General features: G+C 45.0%; 1 protein-coding gene across 1 annotated transcript; it reads left to right on the top strand.

Moving 5' to 3' along the window:
* Positions 1–607: 607 nt before the first annotated feature.
* PHYKPL (5-phosphohydroxy-L-lysine phospho-lyase) lies at positions 608–24,796 on the top strand. The gene is made up of 13 exons (XM_051979074.1): positions 608–692; positions 6,554–6,672; positions 7,366–7,525; positions 10,286–10,360; positions 10,963–11,050; positions 11,334–11,450; positions 11,647–11,729; positions 12,732–12,957; positions 19,244–19,398; positions 20,001–20,090; positions 22,249–22,379; positions 23,314–23,394; positions 24,319–24,796. Exons 1-12 carry the CDS (start codon positions 634–636, stop codon positions 23,361–23,363), a joined length of 1,353 nt encoding a protein of 450 aa, XP_051835034.1. The 5' UTR covers positions 608–633; the 3' UTR covers positions 23,364–23,394; positions 24,319–24,796.
* Positions 24,797–24,975: the final 179 nt, after the last annotated feature.

Genomic DNA, 24,975 nt, shown 5'->3' with positions numbered 1-24,975 from the left:
TAACAGAAATAAAGCCGCGTCCCTTCCAAGCAGCCCGAGGGGAAAGGCGGGGCGGTTCCGTATCCCACTGCTACCGAGACCGCAGAAGGAAAGGATCGAAAGCAACTGGGGAGGAGGAGGAGGAATTCTGCTGAGGCGGCGCGTGCACAGACCCACCCTTCTGGGAGGGGACCGGGAATGGTCGGGAGCAGAGAAAGAACTAGGAATATGGCCAGAGCGCAGAGGAGGGGACGCGGAGAAGGGGCTGACAGAAATAGATTGGGATCCCAGGATTGGATGGGAGGTGGAGCCAAAAACTGCACTGGAACTAAAATGGGTGGGGCCAAGGTTGCACTGAGACGGGCGGGAACTGATGTAGGGAGGGGCCAAGCCCAGCATGGGCCGGGAGGCGGAGCAAGAAGCGGGACCAGGCCGGGGGTGGGCGGGGCCAGGCCGGGATTGAAATAGATGGGGCCGGCTGTAGGAAGGGCCCAGGCTCCGGAATGGATGAGAGGCGCAAGAAGCAAGACTAAGACGGGGATGGGAGGAGATGAAGTCATGGTGGGCGGGCCCTCCCCTGGGGGTGGGGCCAAAGGAGTCAGCCTGTGCTGAGCTCCCAGCTCCTAGTGCACTAGCAGGGGTCTTCCGGACGCCATGGCCTCAGAGGGACACAGCAAGGAGGAGACCCTGTCCCTGCGCAGGCAGCTTATCGGGTAGGAAGGCACAGAGGGAACCGGGGACCTAGGACTCGTGGAGACTCGAGCTGGGTCGGGGAGGTCCGGTCGCGCCAGGCCAAGGTGCCACGTGGTCAGTGACAGCGGACTCTAGCACCTAGCTCGAAGGGCACCCTCCAGTCCCAGACTCTGGCCCCAGCCCACTGCCCCTCTCCCTCTGCTCCCCCCAGGGCGTGAGCGAGGATGTCCTCTGCAACGTCCCCATCCGGGGTCGTCTGGCAGCTATTTGGACGCTTCCAGGGATGGGGAGCTCACTACTACTATTTTATTCTTGGACAACTCTATTATTAGGAAGGCTTTCCTTGACATCGTAATTAATTTTGCCTCTTTTCAACTACTACACTTTCCTCCCACTTCTCTCTGGGATCGGGGCAGAACAAGCCTAACTTTTCCTGTCTGAGTGACAGCTCTTCATATATTTGAAGGCATCAGGGAAGGGGAACCAGCTTGCCCTGAGAAGACTGCAGTTCAAGAGCTCTTACCCTGGAATCGCTGAACTTCTTTTTAAAAATATTTTAATAACAATCTAATACTATAACTAGTTTCCATTGTGATTCCATGTATTTTATGCAGTTCAAGAGCTCTTATCCTGGAATCGCTGAACTTCTTTTTAAAAATATTCTAATAGATGTATTAATATAACTAATTTCCTTTGTAATTCCATGTATCTTGTTTTATTCTGAGAAAGACCATAGGCATCACTAGAAATGCAAGGGAATCCTTGACACTAAAAGGGTTAAGAATCTCCGCCTTAAGCAGGTCAGATCCTGACCCGGGATCCATGAACCTTAGAATTGGGACAGCCTTCGAAGTTTCTGGTCTAGTACATAACATAATCAGGTCATGTAGCCTTTCCGTGCAGAACTCTGGTGAGGGGAAGCTGACTGCTTTGGGACAGCTTTACTTGTCAGTCAGTCAATAAACATTAATCACCCATTATGTAGGAGACACTATGCTAAGGACTAGTGATACAGGCAAATAGGCAAAAGACCGGCTGTCAAGAAGTTCACAATCTAATGGGAGAGACACATAAATAACTATGTACAAACAAGCCACACATAGAATAAATTGGAAATAATCAACAGAGAACTGAGAGAGATCAGGGAAGGCTTCCTAAAGGTGGTGAAATTTTCACTAGGACTTGAAGGCGGTCAGAAGCCATTAGGTGTTAATGAGGAGGAGAGAACATTCCAGGAGCCATGGAAGGGAGGCAGAGAGAGGAGGAAATCAGACTTGTGCTTAGTAAATAACTTTGGTGGCTCAGAAGGATGGACTGGGAAGGGGAGAATCTTGTGGCAGGCAGATCCACTAGCAGGCAATCAAAATAGCCTGAACTAGGATGGTAAAAGAGTCATGAAAGAGAAGGGGGACATATGTTACAAAGGTAAAATTCACAAGCTTTGATAAAAGGGTAAGATATGGAAGTTGAGAGAGGAATTAAAAATACTTGAGTTGGGAGATCAAGAAGATGGCATCCTCAACAGAAATAGAAGCTTGGAAAAAGAGGAAGGTTAGGGGAGAAAGACAATGAGGTCAGTTTTGAACATGACGAGTTTGAGTTGTTTACAGGAAAGTTATAAGTTTTTCCTCACATCAAGTGTAAACTTGTTTCTTTGCCGTTTCTACCCATGGCTCCTAGTTCTCTGAGCCTGGCAGAGCATGTCTAAGATCCACTCCCCACCCCCATTTAATGAGATAATATGTGTAAAGTACTTGGCAGATTTTTAAGTCACTACTTATATAAATATTTATTGTTAAGGGGGGTGGGGAGGACAAAAGGCAGCTATTGGAAAGATTGTTATTTTCTGGCTGAATATTCTACTATCTATGCTATAAACTCAAGACACTTCACCCTCCAGTTTTCCCTCTCTTTGGCTATCTGTTTGTTTTGGTTTGGTTTGGTTTGGTTTTTTTGATCACTGAAACTCCTCAAGATATCTTGGGGTTTACCAGCTAGGTTTCTTTCTTAAGGATCATGCCTTAAAATGAAATCACTCTTGCTCCCGTTGATTGGCCAACAATAGGTTCTGTGACAAGCCTCACTGGGTCATAATTTGGGCTCTGATTGACTCAGAGTGAATGTAAATAGCAATTATTTCTGTTTAGACCAGAAACTAGAGGGTCTTCCCCTCCCACATTGATTTTTTTTTTTTTGACTAGGTAAAAGAGGACATTCTTTGCTTCAATTTTTACCTATCCTTAACCACTGATTGGGCTTTGCTTCAGTCATATTGAGATCTGGGAAAGGCCTTAGCTTAAAAAGGTCAAGGTCTCCCACTGAATTAAGGGCCATTTTCAATCCTCCTGAGCTATATCTTTCCACTAGGCCCTCCAGAGGAGAAAGTGAGGCTGGTGACTCTCCCTCACTTAAATTCAACTCACTTGTATGTCATGGCATTACTTCCGATGTTATGGGCTTCTTCCAGAATGAAGAACAAATAACAAGAGCTTTATCAATGTCCTTCCTAAAGGTGGTATCCCTCTGTCCACAATCCACTCATCCACTCCCTCTGAACCTAGACCTCTCACAACTTTGCCTCGATTCTTTTCATTTACCCTATCTCCCCTCACTTCCCTAGACATTTATATGTCCCTTCCAGTCCCCCAAATATTTATCACATATTCCCCATCTGCTTCTTGGACCTTTCAGTCGTTTGTCACAAACTCTCATACTCACTTTCCCTTTAGCTTCTCCTACTTTACCCATATGCCTTATCCTGTATGTCTCCCAGCTTCCCCACATATCCTAACCTCAGCTTTCTCCTCCCTAGCCCCATCTTCTTCACCTCCCCACACTTCTCACTCCCCATCCCCACACATAGCCCTTTCTCCAAAACCACTGTGACCTTTCCTTCAAACTACAGACATGGCAGCCCCTCATTTGCCCTCTATCCCCAAATACTCTCACACAACCCTATTGTCCCATTTATAGGCGCGGTATCCCACTCCCAAGCAAACTACTCTCTATTCTGTGTGCCAGAATTCACACCCTGTCACCCAACAATTACTTCTCTATCCAAATCACCCTTGCACACACCCTCCCCCATCCAACCCTTCCTCCAGTTTCCTTCACAGTCCTCCCAGCTCCCATTTCCTGCACTGCCCAACTCGAATCTGTGAGACCCATCCTTTCCAAATCCTAATAATCTGTGGAGGCACAAACCACCCCCAGCCCATTCCATGCCTTCAAACCTGTTCCCCACAAACAGCTTCCCCACTGCTTAAATCTGCCCCTTAGACTCCCATCTCTTTTCTTCTGCTGCTGCCCTGCCAGAGCTTCTCCCCCTTCCCTTCACTCCCCCTGGCCCTCATGCCCAGACCCTCACAGTCCCGTACACTTGGCCCTCAGCATCACCCGCTCTGGCCCAGAACCAAGCTGACTGCCTACTCTCGTTCCTCTTCCTTTCAGATCTTTCCCTGGCTTCCATTCCCCGTCCCAGACCTTGCCAGAGTGAAGCTCCCCTCCTTACTACCTTTCCCTAGGTAGCTGCTTGGAGGAGCAGTAGGTTGGAATCCTTTGTCTTAAGTTATAAAGCCTTCTCCCTTCCCAAAAGAAGCAGACAGGATTCCTGGGGCTTCTGGACTGGGGCACCGTCTGCCCCTCCTTTTTCTCTCCTCCCTTCCATCAAAGGAAGCAGCTATTTTGCCATGCTATCAGCACTTTTATTCTGCCCTTAAGAACGAGGGAAACACAGGGCCAAAGGTACAGGAAGGAGGAATTTTTAGGAGACTCCTCGATAGCTGGGAAGGATGGTGATCACACCTGTGGGAGGGGAAGAACTATTGGACGAGGGCACATTGATAGGGTTTGGGGGCAACCGAGACGCCAGGGATCTGACTGGGAAAAGCTTCTCTTGAAAAACTCCTACACACACACACACACACACACACACACACAAACACCAGGAAAAAAATTGTCCCCATCTAGTCCCCTGGGGAGAACTCAGCTAGGGCTTTCCTGGACAGCTCCAGTCTATGAATATCTTAATTGCCACACCTCTCATAAAGCCTTTTCTCTAAGTGCTAGCTCCCATCCTTCCACCACCTCCTCTCTCCCCAACACTTTCTTTAAAAAAAAAAAATCTCCTATTACTTATCTATGAATATGCTGTAATCCCCTGCAGAATATAAACTCCTTGAAGCCAGGGATGTCTTGTATTATGAATGCCTAGCATTCACTTGGTACTTAATGTTTGGTTTTTTGTTTTTTGTTTTTTTTTTTTACATCTCCTGTATTTACTTACCTGTCAATGTATTTATTGTCCCTGGAGAATATAAGCTCCTTGAAGCCAGGAACTATTTTGTATTATAAATGCCTGGCATTCACTTGGTGCTGAATAAATGCTTGCTTTTTGTTTTTAAATATATACTGTATTTACTTACCTATCAACATGTTGTATGGTCCTTGGAGAATACAAGCTCCTTGAAGCAGGAACTGTTTTGTTTTATGAGTGCCTGGCATTCAGTTGATGCTGAATAAATGCTTGGGCTTTTTTTTTTTTTTGTTTTTAAACATATCCTGTATTTACTTACCTATCAGTGTGTTGTATTTGTCCTGGAGAATGTAAGCTCCTTGAAGCCAGAATTGTCTTTTATATTTGTATTTTGAGTGTCTGTCTTTCAGTAGGTGCTTAATAAATGTGCTTTGATTAGTTGATCCTCAGAGAGCTGGGAGAGTGAATAATCACTGGACCCTATGGTCAGATCTACATAGATCTAGAGCTGGAAGGGACCTCAGAGACCCCCTTTCCTTTCAGTTAGGTCTTGAACCCATATCCTCTGACTCTGGATCCCCTTCCTCCAGGGACCAAAACCCCCACCTTTCTGTAGCTCCCTAAGATTTACCCAATGCTTTCTTCACAACTGGCCCTATGAGGTGGGTAGCACCAATGTGATTATACCCCTGGTATCCTATAACTTGTGTCACTGCAGTATGACTCCAGAGCCAGCCTTCTTCCACTCTACACCGTATCCTTGGGGAGGGTGCCCCTCACCTCCCAGAACAGGTATAAAGGTATAGAGAGAAGAGGGAGCCTCATTCTTTGAGACACGGCCCAGCTTTTTCCCCAATTCCCCAAGGACACTCCAGACTTGAGAAAGAGTTTGCATAGAGGCTGGCTGGCTCCTCAGACTCAATCCTCCTATCAGCAGCCCCATTTAGTTCTGACCCCTTCCATCCTGGAAGGCTTGATTTTTATGGACAAACTAAACTTGTAAATGATAATCCCTGTGTGGTTGTTATTTGTTAAAGTCATGTCCAACTCTTCATGACCCCATTTGGGGTTTCCTTGGCCAACATACTGGAGGGCTTTGCTATTTCCTTCTCCAGCCCTTTTATCGATGAATAACTGTGGCAGACTTGCCCAGGTTTCCACAGCTAGGAAGTGTGATTTGGATTCGGGAAGATGGATTTTCCTGATTTCAGACCCAGTGCTCTATCCACTAAGCCCTCTACCGCAGAAGCAGGTTATGGATCACAGCAGAGAACACAAGAATGATGGGTTCTTGACAAGAAGTGAAGTGTGCTTTAACCAGGGCTGATAAAAATCTTTAATTGCTTGGAGTACTTGTACCTCTAATTGAGAACTCTAGACAGAAAAGGGAGGAGGAGAGAGAAAACTGCCCTCTTCAACCTGAGAAGTGAGGTACGCCAAACAGCAGCACATGCAGCACAGGGGGAGGAGGAGAGGAAGGGAAACTGGTCATTCCCATGAGACAGTAGCCAAGAGGACCAGCCTACATACAAATACCCAAATAAGTAAGGAAAACTGGAAATCCTCGGGGGAGGGGCACTTTGGCAGTGGCTAACGGGGCCTGTTCCCTCCGGGCTCTCTTTGCAGCTCTTCCTGCAGGCTTTTTTTCCCGGAGGACCCTGTGAAGATGGTCCGGGCCCGAGGCCAGTACATGTATGATGAGAAGGGAGTGGAATACATTGACTGCATCAACAATGTGGCTCATGGTAGGTACCAGGAGAGCAGCTCACACCGAGGCTTCCAGGACCTCGGAGGTGCTGCAGGGGAAGGGATGTTACCTGTTTGTCTCCTCTCCTGCTGAGGACCCTTTGTAGCCCCTAATTTGACTTGCCATCATACACCTACAGCCTTCTAGTTCAATCCTTTTCCCTTTCCAGATGAGAAAGTTGATGTCCTGAGAGGTTTAGCTGACTTCTCTAAAGTGAGAGTCAGGATTTGCTAGGATTTTTGAGAGCAGTGCTCTGTGCATTTTGCCACCAACTCCCCTCTTTTATTAAGTGTCTTTTCCCCTTGGAGACTCATCACCTTCCCTTCTGGGATCGAGGGCAGCCAGGCTGCTTCTCCCTAGCCCCCTGCACCTTTTCCCCTTGGAGACTCATCACCTTCCCTTCCGGGATCAAGGGCAGCCAGGCTGCTTCTCCCTAGCCCCCTGCACCTTTTCCCCTTGGAGACTCATCACCTTCCCTTCCGGGATCGAGGGCAGCCGGGCTGCTTCTCCCTAGCCCCCTGCACCTTTTCCCCTTGGAGACTCATCACCTTCCCTTCCAGGATCGAGGGCAGCCGGGCTGCTTCTCCCTAGCCTTGCTTCTTTCTCCACATGGGTGGGAAGGGATGGGACAGAATAACCCTTCCTACCTGACGGAGGTGGGCCGGGTGTTCTACCCTCTGCCCCCTTTCAGTTGGACACTGCCACCCTCACGTAGTCCAAGCTGCGCACGAACAAAACCAAGTGCTAAACACCAACAGCCGCTTCCTGCATGACAACATCGTGGATTACGCTCAGAGGCTGTCCCGAACGCTGCCCAAGGAGCTCTGTGTGTTTTACTTCCTGAATTCGGGGTGAGTTTCTGAGCTTCCAGGAGTGTCCTCCCCCTCCCACCCCTAGTAGAGTGTGAGTCTAAGACTATTTTGGTTTTTTTGGAATTGGTATCCCCAGTGTCTAGCACAGATCTTGGAAACGGGAGGCACTTAATAAATGCTCATTGATTGATTTGAGGCTCTGCACTGTGGGAAGCTAGTGGCTAGGGCACACATCCTTTAATCAAGCTAAGGCTGGATTCAGGAAGACCCAAGTTCAAATGTAGCCTCAGACACTTACTGGTTGTGTGATCCCGGACAAGTCCCTGAACCCTGTTTGCCTCAGTTTCTCATCTGTAAAATGAGCTGGAGAAAGGAACAACAAACCACTCCAGTATCTTTGCCAAGAAAATCCCCAAATGGGTCACGGCGAGTCCCACACAACAACATGAGACCCCCTCCGATGTGATTCCACCTTGTCTTTCTGGCCTCACTGCTGCCCTCTCTGCCCCTACTGGGGCTCTGTCTGACCTCTGAACAATCCTTGTGCTTTCTGGCCCCTGCCTTGGCCCACCTGTCCTTAAAATAATCTCCTTCCCACCCCCACCAGCCCCAACTTTTGAATTCCCACATCCAGCATCACCTTTACCCCAGTCCCCAGAGCCTTTAGGAGAGAGGCAGCTTTGTCTGCTTCTGCAGCACATAACACGATGCTGGACACACTTTTTTAAAAAATCTGGACCTGGGGTTTTTGGAATGGAGGTGCTCACAGGGAAGCTGCTTCTACCCAGGCAAACTGCAACAGCTCTACAACTTGATGCAGAACCATGCCCCCAGGGTGTGTCAGAAGTAAGCTCTATCTCTGGGCCCCTGCCAAGCCTGTCTTCCTAGCTGGGAGGGTCGGGCTTAATATAGAGCCCATGAACTGCATTGTTGGGTTGAACTTTCCCTGGTTAGTTACCAACCAACATACATTTATTAAGTGTTTGGGGCTATAGAAAGAGACTAAAGGCATCTCCTGCCCTCAAGGAGCATACTTTCTTGTGGTGGAGATAACCAGCAAGTAAATATATACACAGCAAGCTCCATTAGGGATATAGAGAAGGTATTAAAGGCACTGGAATTAAGTGGGGCTGGGGAAGGCTTCCTGTAGGAGGTGGGATTTTAGTGGGAGGTCAGGGTGGGGAGACAGAGCCAAGGAGTTGCTTATTTGTAGAACAGCTGGAGGCCAGTGCTACTGGACTGAAGAGCCGTGTGGGAGACCGAGGTGTCTGAAGACTGGAGAGGAGGGCACATTTTGTATTTACCTGGTGTTTATTGAGAGATTGTGTGTGTGTGTGTGTGTGTGTGTGTGTGTATAATATATATGTGGAAATTCCCTAGTATGAAGAGCAAAATTGGGGAGTAGAGAAAAGTTTTGAGCCAGTTACTGAACTCATTAAGGAAGGAGTTGGGGAGGGTCTATAGGCAAGTTACCAGGATTTTGATTGGGAGGTAGATGTGAGTACCATATACCTTAAAGAAAGAGAAGTTACCGAGTGATGGAGGAAGGGGGAAAACTGGAAATGGCAATAGAGAAAGGTTTCAGCAAGAGAGTCAGGGAGAACAAGTGGAGACACAGTCCGTGATGAAAAGGGCTGTCATGAAGAAGAGTCAGATTTCAATAAAAGCTAGTGGACAGAAAGAATGGGAGAGGAAAAGATTCAAAATGAAGGAAGTTTGTTGCCTATAGAATCAGATTCCAGAAGGTCTGGCATTAGACTGAAATGTGAAGGTGGGAGGCTCTGTGGTAGATGGGAATCTGGTGGTAAGAGTGGAGAGTGGATTTGGATGATAACCTAGAGTTCAGTCACTGGGATGTGAAAGGGAGGCTACAGGTCCTCTACCCTCAAAGGACAAGCACAACAGAAGATGGGACACCCAAGTCAGAGGGAGGAGGGCCCTTTGTAATCGAGGGTCTCCACACCCCACTTGGGAAATCAGGCTGGCAGCAAGGGGACAGAAGTTGCCCTGGCCTAGCACGGTTGCTTGGGACAGGTGGGAGACGCCCGACCCAGTTCCTAGCAGCTTTTCCTTAGGACACCAGCCTGAGGTCTTCTAAGGAGACTGGCTACAAGGTGGTAGCAGAAAGTGAGCGATTCCCCGTGTTCCGGAAGTTGGCCCATCTTGGCCCCTACACAGCCTTTTAACAAGGGACACGTTGTGCCCAGCAGATGAAATGATCTGATACAACTTTTTACAATAGTTCTGACATACTTATCAATTATTATCACTCTAATCATCTGTGTTTATCTCTTATCTCCGTGACAGTTCCCTGAAGGCAAGGACTTGTCTTACAGAAACTTGTTCTGCTACGGGCCTAGCATAATAGTAGGCTTCACTGCAAATGCTCAATAAATTTTTGTTGAATTAAATTGAAGCCCACAACTGTTAGTGTACTTCCCAGGGGCCGGAGGAAGGGCAGGCACTTATTTCCAAACCGGCTGCCCATGTACCTTTGTGTGTGGGTCTCCAGCCTTGGGGGCTGCAGAAGAGAACCTAGACTAACAGCGGGGGGCAGCTTCTACAGGAAGCCTCACCGAGCCCCTTGTTTCCAGTGCCTTCCTCTCCGTTTCCTGCACGTGGCTTGTTTCACGTCTCCGTTAGATAGGCTCCTTGAGGTTAGGGTCATTTTTGTGCATCTCCAGCATTTAGTACAGTGCCTGGCACATAATAAATGCACACCGTGGAGCGGAAGCCCAGCCATGAGTTGGAACCCAGCTGCCGGTCAGCAACCTGAGTGATCCTCGCCATCTGTTGTAGGTCTGAAGCTAATGACCTGGCCCTGAGGCTGGCTCGCCAGTACACTGAACATCAAGATGTGGTGGTGGTAGACCAGTAAGTGCCGGATGCTTCTAGAAATGTCTCCTAGGAAGTTCTGTGAGCCTTGGTTTCCCCATCAGTAAAATGGGGATAATTACATTCACAGGTCCTGCCTCCCAGGGCCATTTACCTGTGTATCCTTAGTCATTCTCAGGGCCTATTTCCTCATTTACAAAATGAGGCAGAATTTAAATTTAGGGGACTTCTTAAAAAAAAAAAAAAAAAAAACAACTCTTTCCAACTCTGGACTATAGATATGACCTTAAGTGCAATGGGAATAAATTATTACTATTGTGGAAGAAAGGCATGGAGTGGGATGGGAGCTAAAGGTAGTGACAGTATTGCTTTCATTTCAAATGCTTTAGACCAGGAAAGTCTAAATGAGAGAAGAGAGAAGTCCCACAGCTCGGCGGGCCTCAGAGTCCGGACTCCCCTCCAGACTCTCCAGTGCTCCCAAAGTTTGGGCTTCCTTTCTGAGGACTTCCTGAGCCGAGTGTAGGAGGGAGCATCAACCGTGGGAGTCGGCAGGGGTAGCTGTACCCGGGTGTTGAGTGGTCTGTCGGGCTCAGGTTGAGGGAGGCCCCCTGGGGCTGAGTCAGGCCGCCTCCTCTCCGCAGCGCTTACCATGGGCATCTGAGCTCCCTGATTGACATCAGCCCTTACAAGTTCCGGAGCCTGGAAGGACAGCCAGAATGGGTGCACGTGGTACGTATCCCTGAGCCGGGTCCTCGTGACATTGGTGACCAATCGGAGCTGTGCCAGAGGGAGACTCGGAAAGCTCTGGCCCATCCTGGGGGGGTGTTCCTCTAACTCCCCAGTGCCTCAGAGCCGCTAAGACAAGTCACAGATTGGGTGCCAGCCTGCACCAGGGGAGGGAATTTCCCCACTGGAATTCCCTACATTAAGGAAGCGGGACCTGTCCTTCCCTCCACTCCGAAGTTCTTACCTTAAAGGCTTACAAAGCACTTTACATTATGTCCACGCGTAGGTCCCTCTCCCAGACACCTTCCGAGGCCCCTACCGGGAAGACCACCCAGACCCAGCCAGCGCATACGCGGCGGAGGTGAAGCGGGTGATTGACAGGGCCCAGGAGAAGGGCAGGAAGGTAATGGCCTTGGGACCGGGGCTGTGTAGGAAGGGGCGGTGGGGAGATTGGCAGGACGCAGCCCCAAGAGGAGATCCCGCCCCAGCGGAACTTGTCCTCCCACGAGCCTGTGCCCTCCAGGCTCCTTCGAGGGAAAGTTCTGTGATTCTTGGCTGTTCACACAGCCACAGACTAGCACTGCTCTCTCTGTCCACAGATAGCGGCCTTTTTTATCGAGTCTTTGCCCAGCGTGGGAGGCCAGATCATTCCCCCGGTTGGCTATTTCCAAAAGGCAGCGCAGTAAGTAGGTCACTGCAGATTTACAGTGGAAGGCGGATGAGAGCATCTATGCCTTACTGAGGGTATCAAATGTGAGAGGTCTTAGTCCCTCAGTCTCCCTTCTTGAAAACCAGCCTAAGATAGGACTCTGTCAAAAACTCCTAAGCAGATCTTCAGTTCCAAGAACACAGCTCCCACCTCTCAGGAGGTAGCATATTATGGGAGCAAAAGGAGGTCTATTTGTCAGACACGGCCAGTGGCTGTACTTTTTTGACTTGACCACTTATCTGTTTTGGAAGAGGTAATTCTAGAGGTGGAGAGAGTTGGGGGGAAGGGAAGTAGGAGCATAGCCATGCTTTATGGATAACAAAGTTATTCATAAAACATTTAGATAAAAACTATCTTAAAATTTTTTATCTCCAGAAATGGAAGAAATCTTAGAAATCTACCACCCCTGGCCCTCTTCCATTTGCAGATGAAAAAACTAAGGACATGAGAGATCACAGGATTGGGTGGAAGAAAGGACTTTATCTAGCCTAACTTCTGCCATTTAACAGTTGAACAAAATGAGGCTCTGGAAGAAGCTTCTCCAAGGGCATACGGGTAGCAAAACAGCAGAGCCAAGATTTGGACCAGCATCCTTTGATGCTTTAACGAGGCAATGTGGTGGAGTGGAAACCTTTCCAGATTTAATCTTATTTTGAATTTTGACCTCTGGTGCTTAGAACAATTCACTTTGCTTCCTAGATCCTCAGTTTCCTCATCTGTAAAATAAGATATCTGGACAAGATGATCTGTTTAAGGGCCTTCATAAATCTGTTAAACCTATGGTCCTCTGGACACTCCAAATCTGAACCTTTCTAATGTGACAGTGACTCCCTGGAAGGGGTGATGATTTGAGTCCCATAGCATTTCCGGGACCCAGAGGACTAAAATAGTCTTTTCCCAGGGTTCTCACACTACCACATTCCCTATCTGGGCAGAGGGGAAGTACAAATCACCCCCAATCTTGCTTTTCTGCAGACACATCCGAAGGGCTGGTGGTGTTTTTGTGGCTGATGAGATCCAAGTTGGTTTTGGCCGAGTAGGCAAGCACTTCTGGGCCTTCCAGCTACAGGGGGAGGACTTTGTCCCCGACATCGTCACCATGGGCAAGCCCATTGGCAATGGCCACCCCATCGCCTGTGTGGCCACAACTCGGGACATCGCTGGAGCATTTGCAGGCACTGGTGTTGAGTATTTCAATACGGTAAGACTAGGGGGTCCATACTCCTCCTCTAGGCTCCAGTTCTGCTCTTTTGAGTGCTCTATTCACACCAAGCCCAGGTTCAACTGGGAGGACACCTCTGGTTCAGCTCCAAGGACATTTCCTAATGTATAGGGACCAAAAATTCCCTCCTCCCTCCCAGTATTAGAACATATGACCAGCAAGTCATCTATGGGTGGGCTTCAGCAATTCTTGATAATTATTACCATGCCTGATAATAACCTCTAGCATCTCTAGAGCACTTTAATGTTTACAAAATGCTTTTCTCTTAAGTCTTAGTGATAGGCAATGCAGGTCTTACAGATGAGAAAGAGGGCAGAATAGAGAAGCTGGAGTCAGGAAGAGTGTTCAAGGTCCTAAATCTTGACATATCCTGAGCAGTTCTGTGACCTCAGGCAAATCCTTTAACCTCTCAGTTAGAACTAATTTATCAAGCAAGTAAATGTTGACCTATAAGTAAAAGAGGTTTCTTCACTAGAAGTTCCCTCCAATGATGAAATTGCAGCTCTGGTTTAAAAAAAAAAAAAATAGATGAAGGAATCAAGGCTCCAAGAGGGACTGGTTTTGCTCATATAGTAAGATTGAGGTGGAATTTGAATGTAGGAATCAAGGCCCCAAGAGGGGCTGGCTTTGCTCATGTAGTAAGATTGAGGTGGAATTTGAATGTAGGCGTTTACTAACTTCAAAGTCTGAGCTCTTCTATTGTATCACACCTTAGCAAAGCTGCTAGCAGGAAGCCTGGAGGCAGTCACTTCACTAGGAGTAGCAGAAGGCTGGTCCCTGGTTACCTTTGACTGTTAATGTGTGCTAGCTCGTCAACAGCAATCTCTGCAACAATAATCCAGCAACATCCTGGCGTTGGGTGGGCCCTGTGGGTGGCCTGCATGTAGGATACCTGAACTCGGCTGGGACAGAGCTCTGTCTGGTCTAGGGAAAGAACTACCCAGCTTCTGAAACCCCACCTCTGATGATTACTACCTGTGTGAGGTTCCACACCTCCCTGGGCACTAGTTTATTCTTCTGTAAAATGAGGGGTTTGGTCTAAATGGTCCCTGAGATCCCAGTCCAGCCCTAGCACTGAGAGCCCGGGATCCAGCCAGCAAACGCCCAGTACCCAAGTTTAGTGGGAGCTGTTCAGGCCTATATACAGCACTTTGGGAAAGGCGAGGAGTACCATGAGGCAGGGCTCTGGCTTTTAAGGAGTTCACCTGAGGAAACAAGACATCAATCACTAGTCCATGAAAAGTTAACAAAGGGTGAGATAAGGAACAACTGAACAAAGTAGGTTTCACCAGGCCGTATGGGATTAATAGTCCAAATGCCCAGGCAGACAATAAAAGCTACAGTTCAGGAGGAGCAGTAGTCACTGTGGGAATACTTTGTCCTGTGCGTATCATGTTCTGTCTTATATTGTAGTTATTCCTGCATTTATCTTATCTTCTCTCATGTCCTCAAAGCTGAGGGCAGCACCAGCGTCCTTTCTGTCTCTGCATCTCTCCCAGACCACTAGGACGTCCTTGGCACAGGAGAGTGTGCGACTTGGGAAAGCTTTCCAGAGGGAAGGCAGTGACCTGTGCCTTAAAGCCCTCCCACGTTGGAATTTAGAGTTAAGGGCATGTCCCAGCAAAAAGCTGGAGGTTAGAAAACTTGAAATGTTTCAGGTGCACTAAGGAGCCTCAGACACTTCTTAACTGCTGTGTGACTCCGGGCAAGTCACTTCACCTGTTTGCTTAATCCAGTGGATAAAGGGCAAACCACTCCAACTTCATCCTTGCCAAGAAAACCCCATGCACAGTACTGGCATTTCTCAGGCTCACTACAAGTCAGACATAACCCCAGACAATGGGATGACAAAAAGGAACCCTATATATAGAGACTGTATCTCCATGAAATTAGGTATTAGAGTAAAATTGAAGAAGAAATTAAGGGCCATCTTATTCTAAGAGGACTTTGAACCTTTGGCTAAGGGGTGTAGACTATAGAGGGCCAGGAAAAAAGAGCAATAACATTTTAGAGCTGAATGAAATAGTCTAGGGATTGGCTCACCAGAATCTGGCCTGCCTGACAGCCGCCTGCTTTTGTATGACCTGAAGCTGAGTGGTTTTTATAATTTAAAATACAATAAATATTTTAAAAGAACCACTCTTAGCTCATATGGGGCTGGTAGGGCTGTAGTTCACCAGCCCTTGAACACTGCAGCTGAGGATCACAGATTCAAAGTGAGAAGAATCTGTGGAACTGAAACCCTTCATTTTGCAGCTGAAGAAAATTGAGGTTTGGAGATGGATGACTTACCTGTGCTCACACAGCCTATAAATGTCAGAGGTAGACTCTGAACCTGAATTTTTTTTGACTGTCAAGTGCAGTGTTTTCTTCATAATGCTATCCATGCTGCCTCTCCTCAAACTGAGGAAGTAGATGGGCTTCACCCACCCATGTTGAGGCCCATATGTGTTACATGACTTACCCAAAACCGTATTTTTAATTCGCAGCAGAGCCCACACCCAAATTACAACTCAGACCTCCCAGAATCCCTTTCTGCCCACTACCTTTGTATCTATCCCATGAGGTCTCATAGCAGTTTTTTAAGGAAAATTAATTAGGCGGTGTTTGCAACTGGAAGGAGGAAGATTGGAAGCAGGAGACTACTTGGATAGTTGGTGATCATAGGGATGGAGAGGAAAGAATAGATTTTTTTTGGATTTGTATTTCCTTTATTACTGGTGAGTGGAAAACATTCTTTCCTATGACTACTATAGCATTTTTAAAATAGTATTTTATTTTTCCAAATACATGCAAGATCGTTTTCAACATTCACCTTTGCAAGTCCTTATGTTCCAAATAGCATTTTTTTAAAAGACCAGTTTTTATCCTTTGACAATGACATTTATGTTTGTTAGTTGCTGCTATCTTGAATATCAAACACTTACTAAACAGACAATATAGATTTCCCCTCAGTCGTTTGCCTCTCATCCTAAAAACAATTTTATTCATGCAAAATTTTTTTCAATTTCACATAAAATGAAATGAGAGTTAACGTAAATACTATTTTTATTCCTTGTTAAGAATCCAAATCTGGGTCACTGCTATGAAAGGAATGTGAACTGCTCTTCTTTCAATGATGTTTACAATTTGGCTCATATATACATTTTGAACTTATGAAAAACAGTTTAAGATGTCAGTTTAGTTTCTGCCGAAATGCTTTTCTGTGCTTTCTCAGACATGGAAAAATGGATTATTGATATAGTATGAAATAACAACCAGTGGTGGGTAACTGGATATGGAAATCCTGAAGTTCTGAGATTGTTTACAAAGGGTAACTGATAGCAAGAATGGGGAGGCTTAGAAGAGTTGGTTTTCTAGGCAAGATTAGCTCAGTTTTCAGTCAAAGTTTTTCTAGGTTAGAGGTCAGGGTCAGATATATACAAAATTATCCCCTCCCATGTGGGCTCAGAGGCTATGGACAGATTGGATGAGCTCTCCAAGGATGGGACAGTAGGTAGGATTCTGGAGGCAAAGATCATAATCAGAAGGTCTTCAAATACCATCTAACTCAAATCTCTTCATTTAACAGTTAAGGAAACAAGCCTGAGGAGCTAAGTAACCTGCCTAAAAGTACCAGGTGAAAAAAACTGAGGCCAAAGAATGGGGGTGGGTTTTTTTTGCCTAAGGCAGCAAAGTCAAAGTCCACCCTCCTCCCATTCAGATTTAGTCCACTTCAGAGTATTCCTCAGCTGCCTTTATGTATGGCATTTACCAAGAACAGCCTCATATAAGTGAAAGCATGGTGTAGCTCAAGTTTGGAAAATGACCCATTTAAATGTCTGAATTGTGATAAATAGCTGAAATATTATTGGGCGTTAAGAAACTATGACAATAAGGAAGAGGGAGAATCGTGGGAAACCTTGTATGAACTGATGCAAAGCAAAAGTGAGCAAAACTAGGTAAGATTTACCTTTTAGTCACAACAATGCAAAGGAAACCAGCCTCCAAAGGCATCAAGGTTCTAATGGATGACAGACTAATTGGGATTTCTCGTACTGTGGTAAAGCACACCTCCTTCTTCCTAGCAGAGGAGGCATAGACCACAATGCAGAATGAGGCATACATTAGACATGGCCAGTGCCTTAGTTTGGTTCAGTCATACTTATTTTTTGGATGAAGATGTTCTGTGTGGGGAGAGGAAGAGGGAGCTATTTGGTGACAGCCATCTTTTATTTTTAGTTTAAAAGAAAACAATCCATGTTAAGTGTCCCTTGCCTTTCCCTAGGACTAGTGACAAAATTGAGCCCCTATTCTGTGCCCAGCATTGAATCAAGTTTTGTAGAGAGCTTAAGAGTTCCCCCCTGCCTTTATGGAGATTTTATGGAGGTTAGATCAGACTGCCTCATAAACTGTAACCAGAGAATGATTAAGTGTTCTCCCCGATGTGGTATTAACCTAATCTAAAAAAATGTCAGGAAATCTCATCAAGGATCAAATGGACTAGAATCTAGCGGCCAAGTCAGGGTACAGGTGAGTATTTAGGGCCTGGTGATCTCAGGTGGATAGGAAGGAGAGGGGAGACGACCAATATAGCAAGCACTACATGGAAAGTGCAGAGAATCATGGAATTTGGATTCCACCCAAAGGAATGTTGAGATGATCCACTTTTCATTCTACAAATGAGAAAACAGTCACAGAAATTTCAGCAGTTTGCAAAAGGTCACATGGGTTTAAATCGGAGTTCAAGGCACAGACCAAGTTCCCTGTAAGGAGTGGCTGTAAGAGGGTCAGGAGAGACCAAGTTCTCCAAAACCTATAGTAGAGCAGCACTGGTAGTTGAATGGGAACTGTGACGTGATAAGCATCAAAATAGCTCATTTACATAGTGCCAAAATTGATATAGGGTTTACAAAGCAACTTATTTTTTTCAAGTTTATCTTCACAACCACCACTGAGAGATAGGTTATCCCCGGTTTATAGCTGAGAAAAACTGAGGCTACCCAGGGTTAAACAGCCAATAATATCTGGGGTGGTAGTTGGACTCATCTTGCTAATTATTCTGGGTCCAGCATTCTAACCAACATCTGCACCGATTCTATTCCAAGGTGGTGTTTGGGGATGATGAGTCTAGCCCACTCAACCAGCTGGGAGGCCATGGGTCATATAGCTGTGAGGGGATGAGGGCTTGAATCAGAAATAGGAATGGAGGCGTTAGGATGGATTCCAGACAACAAAATAGCAGATCTTCTTGACAGACTGAACAGACCAACCTACCTTTCACTCAATCAATCAATCAACAAATATTTATTAAGCGCCTACTATATGCCAGGTGCTATGCTGAGCTCTGGGGAATACAAGTATAAAGAATATTAAGTCTCTACTCCACAAGGAGCTTCCACTCTAAAGGGGAGACAAATACATATATAAATATATGCAGCATAAACATAAAGTGAATACAAATAAATACAAAATTGTTCTAAGAGAGCTTAGGAGGGAGGGTTGGGGAATGAATAAAGGCTTCTTGCAGGTGGTGGTGTTTTGAGTTGACATGAAAAGTGGAGATAAGAAGTTAATACAGGCATATGGGTTGGCCAGGGCAAAGGCATGGAGATGGGAATAGAGCAGGAAGGTCAGTTTGATGTTCAATGAAGCTGGACAGATAGGAGGGGGCCAGACTACAAAGAGGACTTAAAGGCTAAAGATTAGAGCTTATATATATATATAATTCCAGAGGCAAGAGGAAGCCACTGGAGGTAATTTGAGTCACACTTAATCACTGTTCTCACTTAAGCAGTCATGTGTAAAAGGTTATCTAAGTGAGAGGGGATGAAGATCTGCACTAAAGTGATAGCTACTTAAGTGAAGAAGTCACAAAAATGTCAAAGATTGGAAAAACTGCTTTTATAAAGATGAGGAAAGGGCAGGACAACCAAGGTTACAAACCCCAGACATTGGAAGGATGATGATGCCTTAGAAAGTGAAGTCTGGAAGAAAGAGTTAGGAGAGAAAAACCATACTGAGTTTTGTTTTGGATACGCTGAACTGGAGGTGTTTCTGGGACATCCAGTTTGAAATACCTACTGGGTAAGTGATTTCTGCCATTACCTTCCCTTACTAAACCCTATTTAATTCAGAGGGCACTCATTTTTTCTAAATACCTTATACACTTCCTGACACTGAACCCCTCCCTCTTCAGGTTGTTCTGACCCCCGTCTTCCTCTCACCACTATTTTAACTCCTTGACTGTCTATCCTGATTGCTGTCCCTCATTTCTTGGACTCAGTTTGGGGGAAGTCCTGTTTCCTGTGCAGTGGGTTTGGCTGTCTTGGACGTCCTAGAAAAGGAGCAGCTCCAGGCCCATGCTGCCCATGTGGGAGAGTTCTTTGTGGGGCTACTGAACCAGCAGAAGGCCAAGCATCCCATCATTGGAGATGTCAGGTCAGTTTGATGGTTTGGGTCTTGGCCACTCCTTTGGAAAACAGGCAGGTCCTTCTCCCCAGCTCTGACCACCAAGCAGAACACAGAAAGGCTGAGTCACCTAGTTACCTAATCTTCCTATCAAGGAAGTGCCATCCTGTCCCTTTCTATGACCCAAGAGATGTAGATGATGAAAAGTTCTTGGTTCAATGCCACTGAGCCTGAAGTTAGACATTGTAACCATTATCATTATGAGCTTCCCTTATTTCTTGGGGTAGGGGGGCAGACTGGGCAAGCCAGTGGAGTCTTCCTGCTCCTTCAGATGGGAGTCATTATTGCAGTGTTCTGGAATTAAAAGGATGTGAGTTCAAATTCTGCCTCTGACAGGTTACTTTGGGCAGGTCACAACCTTCTTGAACTTCAATTTCCTTACCTGTAAAATGAAGGGAGTTGGTCTAGATAGTCTCTTTGAGGTTTTCCCCAACTCTAGGTCTATAATCCCATGTATCACAGGGCTTAAAGAATTCATTCAATACTTTTCAGAACCCAATTCCATACTCCATCTTCCAATTGGGAAGAGGGAAGACAGGCATTCTCTCAGAAAAAAATGCTGTTTTTTCCAGGGGTGTTGGATTGTTCATTGGTGTGGACCTAATCAAAGATTTGACAACAAGGATGCCAGCAACAGAAGAAGCTGACTATTTGGTTTCCAGGTACATGGGTGGTTTTTTTCCTCTCCTCCTCAAAAATGTCTTCATGCATCTGCACTCCTGTGTAATTATAAAGCCAGCTTTTCCCTCAAAAGGGAAAAGATGGACTGACTTCCCTTCTTTGCAGAAGTGAAGGAACTATGGGTAAGACACCCTGCACTCATTAATTTGATCTGCCAGCTAGGTTGCCTGAAATTTTTCCTCTTTGTATTCTCTGGGTAGAGAATGATTTGGAAATGAGATGGTATAAAAGCTTAAGTAAAAATTTAAAAATACCTATTTTCCTACAACTACCCAACCCAGTACTCATGGGGCCCTTCTCTCTCCTTAGCTCCTAACCTGTTTGTCTCTGCAAGACATAAAGGAAAGAGTCTGAAGGGAAGGAAGCATGTATTAAGAAAGAATCTGATGTTTAAAAAAAAAAAAAAAGACATAAATAAAAGTATTCTGAAGACCAGAGAAAAATTCAGTGTATCTATGACTATGGCCTAGAGCACTAAAGTAGGTCCCATGAAGAAAAGCAAACTGAGGCCAGAATCTAAGAGCCACTAGGAACTACTGTTCCAGGGAGCTTTTTTACATGCTTATCTCTGGCAAGAATACACAAATCCCTGGGAGGCTGGGACTGGAGCTGATGGGTTTTAAATGGGAAGTAGTTTTTCATTCCACACCTGAACTGGGATCCAACTGAATGTTCAAAATCAACTGATCAATCAACAAGCATTTATTAGGTACCTACTAGCTAGATTCTGGGGATACAAAGACAAACAGAAACAGAACCTGCCCTCAAGGAGCTTACATTCTAATGGGAGAGATTACATATACATAAATAAGAATATACAGAATATAAACAAAAGGGAAGCAACCCTCTCAGTGCTCCTAAAACTAGGTAAGCAACCCTCTCTCAGCGTTCCTAAAACTAACTCCCACTCTCCAAAAATACTTATTTCTCTGGCCCCAGCAGTATGGAATGGACAAATTCACTGGTAATAACTTGTAGCACTATTGATTTAGAACCCCGTGCTATGAAAGGGCTGTTCTATTCTCAGAAACCTACCTTACTCAGACCCCAAAGCATCAACATTTTCAGCCTTGGGGACAAAAAAAGGTTGGGGGGTGGGGAGTGCAGGATTTTGCCTGATTTGTGATTTTATTGATGCTGATAGCTCCCACTGAAGATCACCCACTCACCCACTTTCTCTTTAACTTCATAGTCTTAAGAGATACCTGGGGAAGAGGTTTAAATGACTTATTTAGGGTTATGAAGCCAGGATGTTTTGGAAATGGGCCTCAAATTCAGGTTTTTCTGACTCCGAGGCTGGTTGTATCAACTGCACCATGCTCCTTTATTTAGTTCTTCAATTTCCATTGGGGGGCCTTTCTCAGTTTTAGGAAATAGCACAATACAGGGGAGTGAGTAAATACCTTGGAATAAGATTATCTGGATTCAAATCCTAACACTACTAACTTTTTACCTGTGTTGTTCACTTTAGCTCCCTGGGCTGGAGTCTCTTCAACTGAAAATGAAAAGGTTAGACTAGAGGTCCCTTCCAGCTTTAGCTATCTATAATCCTATAAATAGACTCCTATATGTAGGAGCTAGAAATAGCTATACAACTCTACCCGAGTTAATCAAGATCTTTCTTGTCCTGCACACATTCATCTTGGACTAAACTAGGTAGCTCCCACATGGACAGCCATATCTCAGAACTTGAAATTGCCCTCATCCCAGGGAGCTAGAGAATGAAGTCTGGCCAAACATTTAAAACCTAAGTTGTTGCTTTAATCTTGCAAATAAGCCCGTAGCCTTGTGCTGAGCTGTCAGTGAGATGTCCTCAGATTTGGACATGATCTCTGGAGCTTCCTCTCCAAAGAAATACCCATTGTTGGGATCTGATCTGTGCAAGGTCATTTCTCCCTTTTCCATCCTCCTTACTAGCAAGGGAATAGAAAAACAGACGACAATACTACTTTGCCTAGCTCTGGCATGGGTTCAGGATAGACCATATGGAAACTGATGTACGAAATCTTAGTTCTCTGTAGCCTTTGCCCTAATTTCAGATTGTTGTGAAGTGACTGTTTTTGTGTCACGCAAACATCTTCTCAAAGAGAAGCAAAAACTTCAACAGATTGCCTTCTCAGATATCTGTTGTTCTAACAGGTTAAAAGACGCCTCTATTTTGTTGAGCACTGATGGACCTGGAAGAAATGTCCTAAAATTTAAGCCTCCATTGTGCTTCAACAAGGACAATGCCAAACTAGTTGTGAACAAACTTGACACAATTTTAACAGGTGAGACTGGTTACTGATAGTTATTTCTAAATCACCACATTTTCTGATTCCTCAGTATTGATGAAATTGGGGAACTGGAAAGATACCTTTATGATGATTTCTAGACAAACTATTCTGGCAGTAGTATCCCCATCCCTGAAACTCACCTACTATAGGACATGATGGTATAGATCTCAGGGGACAGGCTAGATCCCTGAAAGGTGTGTGTGTGTAGGGGGGAACCATATACGAGTCTCTGAACTTTGGGTCTAATATCACTTCTGAATACTAAGAGGGTTAAAAAAAAAACCAAACCATTGTGTCTGGCTCTGAAATCTCTAGTGGAAGACCTAGATTTATCAAGACAGCTTTGCATCTCTGAAGAATATCTCTTGTTCTTTCCCCAAGTGATTTCTTAATTCCATCCAAAATTTAATTTATCCTTTATGCCCCTACCATGATAAGACATCGAGTTCAATGGAGCTCATATCATAGTTGGAAAACCCACATCAGCTATGGCCTGACATTAGCTGTGTGACTAAGGGACAAGTCACTTAACTACCTCAATTACTTCATCTGTAAAATGGGGTTAATAGCACCTACCATCCTATGATCAAATGAGGTATTTCTAAGTATTTTGCAAACTTTAAAGCCCTGTTTAAATGCTAGTGGTTATGATTATGCCACTGGCAAGTGGATTAGTGGGCTAGAAGCCACTAGATCAAGTGGAAAATATCCCTAAACAGAGTCTACTATTGGCTAAGGGTCAATGGTCAAGTGGACCGGTTTCCTGGGTCATCTCACACTGATGTGAGGGACCTAATCTACTGCTTACATGGATTCACTTACTCATTTACCACACCCCCTTTCTTTCTTTTTACCTCCCCACCAGTCCCTACCACTTAGAACTTCAAAGTTTTGCATGTTGACTGACTTTTGTTTTCTGCACCCCTAGAAATGGAAAAGACAATGAGAAGCTGCAAAACCCTTCAATGTATCCTGTGACCCCAGGTTAGATCTTCCCTGGGAACAGCAGGTAAAGTGTGGCTATTTTTCTAGACTCAATTCTGTGGTTTTCATACTGGCAGATATGAAGTCCCTCACTTTTCTTTCACATTTCTAAAGTGTCTAGCCCACACCAAAGGCTATTTTGTGTAACCCCTTTGGGTTACGTTAGGGATCTGTGTGTTCCACACCCACTGGGAAGTTTCTTAGCTAACAAGATCTGTCAGAGTTTTTAAACTTTCTTGAAGGACTAAGTCTGAACGGCATCTGAGAAGGTCCTTCTACCCCCTATGTATTTAGGCCTCATTGTCCTTGCCCTGTTTTCCTATAAACTGATTACTTGAGCTGGGTGTTTTTTCATATATGAATTGAACACTTGAAGATTAGGATTCCAATGAGCTTTACCTAAAGCTTAGATTAAAACTGATCAGGGTGTTACATCAGTGTGTTATTGACTAAAGACCAATAGTGCCCCTGTGGTCAGTCAATCAACCTGAGACTTTGTTCCAATCAAGATTGGATCAAATCTTGAAGCAGTATTATTTCTATTGTTTTTTCACAAACATAGGAAATCTGTGGAATTTAAGACCAGAAAAGGACTAACATCATCTAGTCCAATCCCCTAATTTTATAGATGACAACACTGAATTCTCTAGAACTCTCCCTAAAATACTATTGGCAAAGTCAGCTCTAGATCATATATATCATTGTGTATAGCCAAATTACATTTATCCTCCAACCTAAAAAGCTTCTGCCTGTTCAAGGGACTTAAGGAGCTGAGATATACTGTTTTCATTAAAAGTTATGATGAAAACTATAGGTTTAGAATGAACTTGCCCAATAGAGTGATAAAAATTCACTAGTCCAAGTAAAGTAAAGAAGTGAAGTCCTAATTACTGGCCAATTATTTGAAAGCTACTCTTTTGCTCTGCCTCTGTCCCTTTTTTGTTTTTAGGTTCAAAAAGAATATTTTGAAAGTCGAAGGAGGGGGAGGCCCTGCCAATCCATTCCAAGATAACAAGAAATTTCAACTCAATCCACTCACAATTTACCTTGCAACATGGACTGGACCTGTTAAAACCACCACTAGTGAGACTTATGAATCCCACCCGACACCCCCTAAACATTTTTAGGTTGGTGTATTTTTTAACATAACCACTGCTATTATTCAAAGCAGACTCTGGGTCATCAAAGTGGTTAGTAAATGTCCCATATTAAGGTCAGGAAAAAAAATAGAGGGAAGATGAATTCCTAAATATAACAATGCATTTGCCTGCCTTAAGGTAAATTACTCAACTCTGCTCTGGTCTGATATAAGCTTGAAGACCTAAATGTCTTCTTCAAATGGAATGTTTTGAAAATGTCTGTCCAAATTTGCTTCAACAACATAAAATGCCTATATTTTCCTTTGAAAATAAAATGTTTGACCCTTTTTTAGTATTTAACTTTTTATTCCACCACTGACTCTTTTAAGCCTTGGCTATAGTGGGAGACTATCTTAGTTCCTGAAATAGCTTCCCAAATGCCCCCAGGATGAGCAGGCAGGGGTGTGGTCAGATGTCAGGGAGATCTATCTATATTCTTTCAATAACTGGAAGATTAAGAAATGGCA

This window comes from Antechinus flavipes, chromosome 2 (assembly GCF_016432865.1).
Source record: "Antechinus flavipes isolate AdamAnt ecotype Samford, QLD, Australia chromosome 2, AdamAnt_v2, whole genome shotgun sequence".
Lineage (NCBI taxonomy): Eukaryota > Metazoa > Chordata > Mammalia > Dasyuromorphia > Dasyuridae > Antechinus > Antechinus flavipes.
The sequence above is the reverse complement of the archived record's forward strand: the minus strand, read 5'-3'. Positions and strand labels throughout refer to the sequence as shown.